This window comes from Xenopus tropicalis, chromosome 2, assembly GCF_000004195.4.
Source record: "Xenopus tropicalis strain Nigerian chromosome 2, UCB_Xtro_10.0, whole genome shotgun sequence".
Lineage (NCBI taxonomy): Eukaryota > Metazoa > Chordata > Amphibia > Anura > Pipidae > Xenopus > Xenopus tropicalis.
The window spans coordinates 105176082-105188081 of NC_030678.2; the positions used below are offsets into that span (position 1 = coordinate 105176082).

Sequence of the window (12000 nt, forward strand, 5' to 3'; positions counted from 1 at the left end):
CTTTGCTTGACAGGCAGCCATGCTAGTGAGCTTAATTGAGGCTGAGCAGGATCCCTCTTAGGAGAGAGCAGGAGGATCCTGGCAGCAGAGTTTAAGATTGATTGCAGGGGAGAGAGGTGGGTGTCTGGGAGGCCGGTTAGTAGGAGATTGCAGTAATCTAAGCGGGAAAGGATAAGGGCATAGATTAGTGTTTTAGCTGTTGCTTGTGAAAGAAAGGGGCGTATCTTGGCAATATTGCGGAGGAAAAAGCGGCAGGTTTTGGCAGTGTTATTAATATGGTTAGAGAAGGAGAGAGACTGGTCAAAGATAACCCCAAGGCAGCGTGCAGAATTTACAGGGTTGATGGTCATGCCATCAATAGTAATGGTGAAAGGAGGAGGAGGGCCAGGTTTGGGCGGGAAGACCATGAGCTCTGTTTTAGCTAGGTTAAGTTTGAGGTGGCGTCGGTTCATCCAGGAGGAGATAGCCAGGAGGCAGTTACCAATCTGGGTTTGGACATCAGCGGTTAGTGCAGGGGTGTCTAAATATATCTGGATGTCATCTGCATATAGGTGGTATTTAAGACCAAAAGAAGAAATAAGGTCTCCTAGAGAGAGAGTGTACAGGGAGAACAGCAGGGGACCAAGCACAGAGCCCTGAGGCACCCCCACACTAAGCGTAACCGGGGTAGAGGATTTGTTAGTAAGAGCGACAGAGAAGGAGCGGTTAGAGATAGGAAGAGAACCAGGATGCAGCTTGATCCCGGATACCCAGAGAATGGAGAATTTGCATAAGAATAGAATGGTCGACAGTATCAAAAGCAGAGGAAAGGTCTAGGAGAATGAGAACCGAGTAGCGTCCTTTGGCCTTGGCAGTCTGGAGATCATTTGCCACTCTACATAAGGCCGTCTCAGTGGAGTGCGCAGGGCGAAAACCAGACTGCATAGGGTCCAGCAGATTATGGGTGCAGAGGAAGTTAGTTACACGAGAAAAGACAAGACGTTCCAGGAGTTTAGAGGCTAGGGGCAGGAGAGAGACAGGACGGTAGTTAGAAAGGCAGGATGGGTCCAGTGTAGCCTTTTTAAGAATGGGTTTGACACATGCTTGTTTGAAGAGAGAGGGAAAAGTACCAGAAGCCAGAGAGGAATTGAATATGTGGGTAAGAGCTGGAGTAAGGGCAGGGGCACACTGTTTTAGTAGGGATGAGGGCATAGGATCCAGCGAGCAGGTAGTAGGCGGAGAGGATCGGAGAAGCTGAGAAACTTCAGACTCTGTTACGAGACTCAAGGAGCTGAATACGGAGAGAGGAGATTTAGGAAGGTTGAGATTACAGGGAGTGCACTCCAGGTCAGTTGCCTGTGAGAAGTCGGCTGTTGTTTTCAACGTCTTGTTCTATTGCAGTTTATGGCTTTAATTGTTTTTATACTTTTTAACTCTGGGTGGTATCTGCCTCTAAGGGGGTGTAACCTTCTGGGGTGAGGCCAACCGGGCCAACCTTTGTCCTTTCCTTCAGGAAGGCAGATAAAACCTTCCAGTGCCTGTACCACCCTTGTGATAAAGAGAGCAAAGGACTTCACAGGTTAGACAAAAAAAACAAAAAATGCAATATATATAACCGAGCACAGCTAAAAGAGCAGCTTTTACGCTACTCACCATATGATGACAGTCATAAAGGTTTCTTATTGGTCAATTGCTTGAATTGAATTGGGTAGGTTGTAGTTGTGCATTTTAATAGAAGCCACTCTGGGACTACAAGTTCAGCAGGATCTGCTGCGTTAAAGTTAGGGTGAAGACACATGGAGCTACTAAAAACAGCTACTTGTCACAGCTACTAAAATATACAATGCTGATCTTTTAGTGGTAATTGTTCCTGCGTGTGTTTTAGGCATTTCTCCCTATTGTCTATCGCAGTGTATTTTCTGTCATTTATTTGCCATGACAAGGAGCTGCTACTGAGTAGCTCCGTGTATCTTCACCCTTTATAGAGACCTCCTGCTGTCTGTTAGAATATATGACTTGTCCTAACTATGGGTTGGCCATACAGCACCAATATTATCGTACGAAACCTTGCAAAAAGATGCTCTTGGTAACTTAAAGAGCCTAAAGATTTGTTTCTTTTTCCTTATAACCTCAATTCTTTAAGTTGTGCTGTCAAGTGATGAAGAAGAAAGGAGCCATGGAGAAACTGCAGAATCTGTTATGGAAAAGCCCTTGACTGAAATGATTGACATGAATGAAGGCACTGAACATAATCAATTGTCATGTAATGAAACTTCAAAGCTTATGGTATGTAATTGTTTGCTTTCTGTCTGACTGATTAACCTGTAGGAAAAAAAACTTGTGCAATATAAATGAAAAAGTAAGAAAGAGAGAGATTAAATGGTGTACTCTGGGGCAGAGTATCAGGACAAGTAAATCTTTGGTGAAATGAACTGAAGCACAGGAGGGGTTGGATAAGTAGCTACATACAAAAGGGGTGCTACTCCGTTATAACCACAAAAACACAAATAAGGTAGCTATTATAGTGCATTGTCATTTATACCAGGTAGTCTTTTGGGAGGTGTTCAAAGGACACACACCCCATTTCTGTGGAAACAAAGTTGTTAATACCTCCATATGGGTACATGCTATTTTTTATGAATAAGGTATAAACTGTAATAAATATATTTTTAATTTGACATGTCTACTATAACAGTACAATTATATATTGTTTTCTGAGTGATCTATGTCTCCTTAAAAGGAGTTGTAACCCTCCACAGATTAAATGATATAATTTATATAATTAATAATATATTATTAGTATTTAAACATTTATATGGCATATTCATAAGCAGTACATGATTTAAAGGGATGGTTCACCTTTAAGTTAACTTTTAGTATGTTATAGAATGTCCTATACCTAAAGTATATTCCTATAGTATGTTTTATATATTGTTTTTAATTATTGCCTTCCTCTTCTACATCTTTGTAGCTTTAAAATTGGGGTCACTGATTTTGGAATCCAAAAAAATGATTGCTCTGTGCATCTACAATTTTATTATTAAGGTTACTTTTTATTTCTTATCTTTCTAGTCAGGCCCTCTCCTTTCATATTCCAGTCTCTCTTATTCAAACCAGTGCCTGGTTGCTAAGATAAATAAGACCATAGCAACCAGACAGCTGCTTAAATTTCAAACTTAAGAGCTGCTGAATAAAAATGCAAAAAACTGGAAAACCACAAAATGTAAAATCAGTTGCAAATTGTCTCAGAATCTTAACATCTGTAGTCTACTAAAAATTAATTTAAAGGTGAACAATCTAATTTAAAGGTGAACAAAGCTTGCCTTAATAGCATTGTACACAAAATGGTGCCTGCTTGCTTGCTGTGAAAAAAATATTAATTTATATAGCATAAGTAAAGTTTATTTTGCTCAACTAACATGATAGAAAAGGATCTGGAATTATTTCTTAGGGTGACGGGTCCCGTTTAAATGCTGGTGATCTGAATAATCAGAAAAATGTGACCTGAACTTGCCAGATATTCTTTGGTGATATCACTATCCAAACAGATTTTCCCTTGTATGGTCATCATTAGCTTAGGTTTAAAGAGAATTTTTTTTTCACCAAATTTTGAAAAGGACGACAAGCATTCCAGACTCAGAGGGATCTATAAAAACTTATACTTTATTCCAACATGTTTAAAAACAAAAGCCTGACGCGTTTCGTGCGTTTGGGGCACTTCATCATAGGCCTATGATGAAGTGCCCCAAACGCACGAAACGCGTCAGGCTTTTGTTTTTAAACATGTTGGAATAAAGTATAAGTTTTTATAGATCCCTCTGAGTCTGGAATGCTTGTCGTCCTTTTCAAAATTTGGTGAAAATCTCCCTACAGCTGCGGGTTCGGGGCTGCAAGCACCCGGACCACCACAGGACTCTGGTGAGCATTTGTTGATTTCTCTGCTTCCGAACTATTTGCTGATTATATCCAGATCTTAAGCGATTGACTCGGGGTTTCCACACCCGGGTCGGACTAACCGTTTGGTATTTATTCCATCTTCTATTTATTAAATAGGTGGATACGTTTAGCTCTGTGGCCAGATCGTGCTAATTATAGCCTAATTGGCTAGCTGTTAATTTATACATTAGCCCAATATATTAGCTATATTTATTTACTTAGTTTTCGGTAGTTGAGAAATTCAACTTAAGTTTACGCTCTTAGAGCGTTTACAATTAGGTTTAAAGAGACGTCTCTTGGAATGGCCAAGAGGGGGGGCGATATGGGACATAATGCAGCCTATCCATTTTACCCAGTTTAATTTTTACACTGAAATGTTTGTTTAAATAGGCAATGAATTAAACCTGCAGAAACAAGATGGTTGCTCTCCCAGTCTTGCAAGATTTCTTTCTTTCTCACTGTCATAGCTAAACCAAGCAAAGACTACTCCAGGCAGCACTGTAGTAAATGTAAACAAACCTTGTAGATAAGGCGTAGTTGATTCAGTCATTTGTTAGCGTAATGATGTCACTTCTTTACACCACAGTAACACATAATGAATCACTAAATGTATTCGGTACATTATCAATTTAACCTCTTACCTGTTAAATGTAATATGTCTGACAAAATATACATTGTCAATGTATCCACTAACTTTTTTTATGAATGATTTTTTGCTTTAGAAACATGTTTATCTTCCTGGAAAGGAAATCTTGTTTAGTGTTCTCCCAGAGAGCAAAGTCTTAGAATTAGAATTTATGAATGCATACATTGGCACAAGGAAGGGACGAACAATTGGCCCTGCTAAGGTAAGAACTGTAAACTGCCTTTTTAATGTGTATTAATTGTACCATTAAAGAAACTTTAAAGGGGCACTATAAGCCTTTGGTTATTTAGCCACCCTGCTCCCCAGCCAGGAATAACTATGAGGCTAGAGGTAAAACATTTCTGTCTTTCTCTTACATTTCTAAGAAAGTGCCATGTCTGCTATGAGTCAAAGCGAAAAAGAGTGTAGAGAGTGCAGCTGAACTCTCTACATTAGTATATCTGACCCCCCATGTACAAAGATAGATCTTCACCCCTGCCAGTTGCTTAATAAATAAGGAGAGTAGGTCTAAACCATCTACATCTTTAATTGTACTCTACATGGAGGGACTGTATTTTCTATTTAAACTGATTATTTAAAGGAGAACTACAACCCCAGTTATAAAAGCCCCCTAAACTGACCTGCATTGACCCCCCTTACCTCTCCCTTCTCGCATAGTCTATAACTTTACCCCCCTTACCTCTCCCTTCTCGCATAGTCTATAACTTTAAAAACTGGCCCTATAGAAAAACCCAACCTAAAAAAGCAGAGCATCGCAGAAGCATACCTGGGCGCCATCTTCCATTCAATAGAAAATGCTTTCAGACCCTGCTTAAAGGACATGTATCAGTTGGGCATGTCTCCCCCACCCAAATGGCATCATTTGTACTGCATATATCCCCTCTGTTTTCTAGCACTATCACATTTTCCTGAAGCAAATGGCAGCTTTTACCCGGTGACCATTTTTCCCCTGATACATAATCAGATACATAAATCTGCAAACAGCATACACACACACAAACCCTTTTTCAGCATACATTTCATCAAGAATACAGGCTCACACAGGCACAACTGTCTTTGATAAAGTTCTGCTTTGTTTGAGCACTGTAAAAATAAAGCTGAGCTCAGGAGAAAAAAAACTAAAGCAGACAACTAGATCTGAGTTTCTGTGGGAACCAGCAATGCCATCTCTTCACTGGATGCTAGACTGGAGGGCGTGATTAGTAATCTGAGCTGAGAACAACTGAGCATGCCCACAAGCCAACAGCCAAAGCAATTTCCCGAGGGAGGGGGCTGAGTGGGTTAGAGGAGAAGGAGGAAATCTAAGTGATAAAGGGGACGCTGCAGCCTTACTATTAATCTCTGGACAACCAGAGTGGCAGGTATTGAAAGATTTCAAAGAGGCTGTTCACTGATTAAATTTTTGTTTGTGGGGTTTACATGTCCTTTAAGCAAGCACAGTTGGGGCTATATCTTAGGGCATTGCCACTTTAATGCCATAGTACAACTGTTCTGTGGACTTCATTGGGTTTGGTCATGTCTGTGGTATTTCAAATATTTATATAATTTTTAATATGTGGCAGGCTTCAAAGGATCACAAAAGGCATTAATCCTGATCATACAAAAAGTATAATTAAAGGTAAAAGTATACTTAAAGGAACAGTAACACTAAAAAATGAAAGAGCTTTAAAGTAATACATATATAATGTACTGTTGCCCTGCACTGGTAAAACTGGTGTGTTTGCTACAGTAACACTTCTATAATTTATATAATAAGCTGCTGTGTAGCCATGGGGGCAGCCATTCAAAGGAGAAAAGGCACAGGTTACATAGCAGATAACAGATAAAACACTATTGTATTCTACAGAACTTATCTGTTATCTGCTATGTGCCTGTGCCTTTTCTCCTTTGAATGGCTGCCTCCATGGCTACATAGCAGCTTATTTATATAAATTATAGTAGACTTTCTGAAGTAAACACACAACTTTTACCAGTGCAGGGCAGCAGCACATTATATTTTAGTTACTTTTATACACTTTCATTTTTTGGTGTTACTGTTCCTTTAACTCCCTGCAGTAACCATTTGTAATTGAATGATGGGAAATGAAGTTGGAACTTCTGGTTATAAATTCTAAATGGAGCAAGTGGATATGTAATTCTCCTTTTTCAGCCAGTGCATTTGTGTGATAACTCTGAATTAACACAACATTTCTTTCTTTTCTCTTCTCAAGTTTACTGCTAAATCTATTGATATACCACTGAGAGGTAAGAGCTTCAACATAGTCCTGTGTTTTGGTTTTTTTTACATTTTAAATATTTTTTAGTAGATTCAAGGCATGGTGCTCCATATTATGTAGCAATTATGAAAACATAATAGATACTATCTGCCTGTCTGGCTGGCATCCTAAATCTTTTTTTTTTTCCCAATATAGTCTACAGTAGTGTAGATAATGTTGTTTATTATCAATGTATTTGATAAGTGTTTTAAAATCAATTATAATCAAACTCAAAAGGACATCTGTTGTGACCATTTGATTACTCAAAGCACACAAGCGATTGTCAGTTATCACAATCGTTCACGGAGACCTTAAGGGCAGGGGTACATGGGGAGATTAGTCGCGGGCCATCCCACCAGCTTGAATGTAAATCGCCAGTGGGATGGCATACACGTTGCTGCGATATCCCGCAGTCGCCCGAAGTTGTCTACATTCAAGATGGTGGGATGGCATTGTGGGGAGATTAGTCGCCCGCGACAACGGAGATTTGTTGTGGTGCGACTAATCTCCCCGTGTACCCCTGCCCTAAAACTACCAATTTAAAGCCACACTGTTAGGTTTATTGATTATTAATGTATTCTGACTAGCAGGCATAATAAGGTACTTTGTTTTTACGTGCTATAAAAAGATTAGCATAGTAATACTTCTAGAATTCACAGATTCTACAAATCGGGAACAGGATACTATACGAGTAGATCAAAAAGGACATTATAGTTACCCAGATATGCAAAGAAAATGTAACTACTTGTATTGCATATTTTTTGTAGAACTTTTCTTTGCTTGTCAGCGACAGGAGTCATATCTTCAGTTTGCAGTTAGCATTTTCATCTGTGGAAGTGTTGAGGAAGATGTAATTCCAAAATAAATCCTTGTGTTCTGTTTGTAAAAGAATGCTAACACAGTATGGTTTTGGCTGTCTTAAAAACAGTCTACTGTAATAAATCAGAACATTATAACAGAATGAAAACAGGTTTTCTTGAATTTTTTTAAAAAAATCCATGTTTCTGCTCTCATATTACAGTCTATTATCTGATGTGTATCTAAATTTGACCAAATCAGACTTTCACAAGGCTCTTTAGAGAAAAGCAAAAGTTCTCAGTGCCTATTCTGCTGCCAGGTGGGCAAGTGTTAAATTAGCTGGGGGAATAAGTGTGATAGATGTCACTGTATTTCAAACATGCAAATAAAAAATGTTGCAGTATTTTGCAGTGCAGGCACCTGATCTGGGACACTTTTTGATGTCAATATTGACACTGTATGAGCTCACTTTTCTCGAAATATAAAGTACTGATTTAGCTACCAGTGACATACCTACACTGTGCAGGAACCCTCTGCAAAAAAATCTTCGGAGGGGCCCAGTGCTTACTGCAACCTTTATCTTTACAACATATTTTTATACATAACAGCAAATGTTTACTTTAGCTGTCATTTTCCATGAATATGTTGCTAACAACATCTTGTTTATAGGTTCTGATAAACAAAGATGAGAGAAATGTTTTCATTTATATTAGGGGCTGCAGAGAGATATCAGTGGATAATCAGTGCAGTGATTTGCAAACAACCTTTCTTTTTATTGTAGTGACCCTACAGAAAAATTGTACAGTTTCATTCAGCACAGCGGTACTGTGCAAGTATGGTGTGTGGGAAACCGACAAAGACTTTGTGAGGAGCCGTGCTATAATCTTCCTCTGGGTATCTTCTGACAATGACATAGAAATGCAGCTAGGAACCAGCATAAAAAACCCTGTGTGTAAGTAGATGATCACCTGCCTTTAGTAATTTTACTACTAAACAAAAGTTTAAAAAGTAGGGAAACAATACAGCATATCATTTGCATTTTTATTTTCTGTTATGTAATTTATAACAATTCTAAATGTTTTATAAATGTATCATAGCCTTCCAAACTATGCTAAGTATCCACCCTTCCAAAAGGCAGAGTTTGGTATAGGTGAACTCCTTGTATCCATCTATTTTTTCATCTATCTTTTTTTTTTTTTAACCTCTCTGACCTGGTTCCTCAGTTAGAAGCTAATCCTTTCTTTTGCTTCCCTGTGCAGAGTGAGTTCAGGTCTCTCATCAAAAAAAAAAAAATGCACAGACTTGCTCCTGCTGCCTCTAGGCATGCCCAGAAGGCTCTCCAGGTCGACTAGAGTAGTCAAATTGAAGAGAGAACTGAACAGGAAGTGGGGGCAGGGCTTCACTCTGCACAAGGAAGCAAAGGAAAAGATTAGCTTCTAACTGAGGAACCAGGTCAGAGAGAATGCTGGGACAAAGGTAGGTAATTCTGGAGGCTTTTTAGAGTAATTTTACTGATAGAAAAAAAAAAGGTTTACCCAGCTACTTGTCATGGCTCCGTGGGAAAATTCGTCGCCCTGCGACAAATTTTCGGTATCGCGGGCGACTAATCTCCCCGCAATGCCATCCCACTGGCTAGAATGTAAATTGCCGGTGGGATGGCATATGCGTCGCTGCGATGTCGCGAGGCGACTAATCTCCCCATGTGCCACTGCCCTAAATGCCAGAAAATATCCTGCCATAGACAATACTGAGAATTGCCTCTGCTAAAACACACATAGAGACAATTATCAGTAAAAGATTAGCATTATATATTTTAGTAGCCACAACAAGTATCTGCTACTTGTAGCTCCATGTTTCTTCACCCTAAAAAACATCCAGAACATGTATGGGTGAAGACACACAGAGCTACTTAGCAGCAGCTACTTGTCATGGCTACTAAACACCAGAAAATACCCTGCCATGGACAATACTAAGAATTACCTCTACCAAAACACACGTTGAGACAATTATCGGTAAATGATCAGCATTGTCTATTTTAGTAGCCATGACAAGTAGCTGCTAATAGTAGCTCTTCACCCTAAAAATTATTTTGTGCTATATAAATAACTGCACAGTGTTGTGCTGTAGAATACTATCAAAACCGTATTGAATTGAGAGAAAGAAAAGGAAAATCAGACTGACATTTAGCCATGTATATTTTCATTTTTAGATCAAATTTTCAGTCTGTCGGTTATATTATCTAAATTATATTTCTAATTGCTTACAATGTGTGTTAACTCATCCCCTACTATTCTCCATTTTTTAACAGCAAAACCAGTTGAATTTATTTTCCTTGAATTAAATGTCATGCTTTCTAAAAAGGAACAGGATGTACTGAACGAAATAATGAATGAAGCCAGCAAGAAGGGATCACCTGGTCTCAAAGATATCATGTCTTGGCAGATGGCTTGTCCCCTGTTTAAAGATCTGCCACTTGCAGAAAATGCATTCATGTCAAACTGTTTACCTGCCTTTCAAAAACAGCAGCCTCACCCACCAGAAGCTCTAACCCTCCCAGAGCATTCATCAGAGGTATGCTGTGCATTTAGAAGAATGATTAAAGGAACAGTAATATTGCATTACACTTTATAGTACCATTGCCCTACTCTTTGTAATAAATGCATTTGCTTCAGAGGCACTTATACAATTAACATAAATAAGCTCCTTTGTAGCAGTGGGGGCTACCATGCGGGGCTGTATGACCTACTTTGCATAGATGTCAGCAGATAAGCTATTTAGAATAGTACTTAATTGCTTATAAGAATTACCTGATGCCATTCATGACTTAAAACACATACTAGGTGATAGCCTATATATAATATAATGACATCCCCTGCCAAGAAGACCATTGTTTGCTCTTTGGCCTTAAATAAGATTTTGCGTCAGAATTTTAAATGCCAAGCTATGATGTTTGGTTGCCTTTTGTGCCTGTGTATTTAACAATTTAAAAACACCCATACTCTTCAATGAAAGGGATGGGAGCCACTACATGAAAAAAAAAAATCGCCACATAATTTAACCTTTGACTACATGTATAATAGCCAAGTTCGTAGTATAGAACATGCTTCCCACACTGCTGACTGGGTAAAATAATTTGTACTTTACTTTTGTTTATCATTTTTAGTGTTCAAGCCCAAAACAGGCTCCAAATACTTACACTCTTTTGCAAAGGCAAACAGGCAGGCTTTATTCTGCATCCTTGGTACCTAAGCAAGATAACGGATGGACAGAAATGAGGCATGCTGGTTCTCTGCTGAAGTATGTATAGTGTGTTTGTTTACATATTAGTACCCATAAAACTAGAATTATTTCCGAGGCAAATGTAAATGTTGTCTTTTTGTTTAAAACTGTTTGTTTAAAATCTGTAGGTGATGCTAGGAGATGTAGGCCTATGTAGTGAACAACCATTGTTTAAAATATGATTTTATATTTGTATATTTTAAAATTTGTGCTTAAGCAGATTGTTTCTTTATTGTTTAGCCTTAGCTTTATTGTTTGAACCAAATACAGGTGTGGGATCCGTTATCTGGAAATCCATTTTAATCAAATAATTCAAATTTTTAAAAATGGCATCTGTTTTCTCTGTATTAATAAGTGTCTTGTACTTGATCCCAGAAAAGATCTAAGCAATCATTAGTAGTTGCAGAAAAATGCTATTGGATTTATTTAATGTTTAATGATTTTTAATGACTTTTTTTAGTAGCCTTTAGTTATGAACACACACACTTCTGCTAATGATTCACGCTGGGTTCTGGGACCTTTTTTAAGATATATATTAATCATGATTGAAATAGTACACTCAATGTGTTAATGAAAGCAAAAGGGTGACTTTATTGCACAGTTGAGGTTTCAGCCTCACATAGGGCATTTACGAAATAAGAGGTTTTTCTGTTGGGCTGTTAAAGTTATAAATTTTCTTTTACTTAGACCCGGAGCTTGCAAAATCCCAGTTTTATATTTTTCATTTCCCAGGATGCTACAGCCATGTGACTTGTGCTTTGATAAACTTAAGTCGCATTTTAATGTTGCACTGCAAGACACCTATGGTAGATATCAGAATAGCACTTAACAGTAAAGCTGGCCATACACACACCATTAATATCGTACAAAAGATCGAAAATCGCCACGTGTGTGGCCAGCTTAAGAAATCCAAGTGTGGCTTGGGACTCCTCCAGTTACATGGGAGTAGGAGAAACAATAGGTTACCTGAAAGCAGTTCTAATGTGTAGTGCTGGCTGCTTCTGAAAGCTGAGACTTAATGAGGCACAATGCACTAAGATGGCTGCCTACACACCAATATTACAACTAAAAAAATAAATTTGTTGGTTTAAGAATTTTAAATAGTAC

General features: G+C 38.5%; 1 protein-coding gene across 6 annotated transcripts in view; it reads left to right on the forward strand.

The window, feature by feature from the left end:
• The window catches only part of senp7 (SUMO specific peptidase 7), a 40565-nt gene that overhangs the window by 15897 nt on the left and 12668 nt on the right, over nt 1-12000 (forward strand). For all 6 annotated transcript variants that reach the window (XM_031896988.1, XM_031896991.1, XM_031896992.1 and 3 more), the window contains 6 exons: nt 2123-2265; nt 4638-4763; nt 6772-6805; nt 8396-8566; nt 9923-10185; nt 10778-10911. In XM_031896988.1, coding sequence (XP_031752848.1) covers nt 2123-2265; nt 4638-4763; nt 6772-6805; nt 8396-8566; nt 9923-10185; nt 10778-10911 — 871 coding nt within the window. The remainder of the gene's footprint in view (nt 1-2122; nt 2266-4637; nt 4764-6771; nt 6806-8395; nt 8567-9922; nt 10186-10777; nt 10912-12000) is intronic.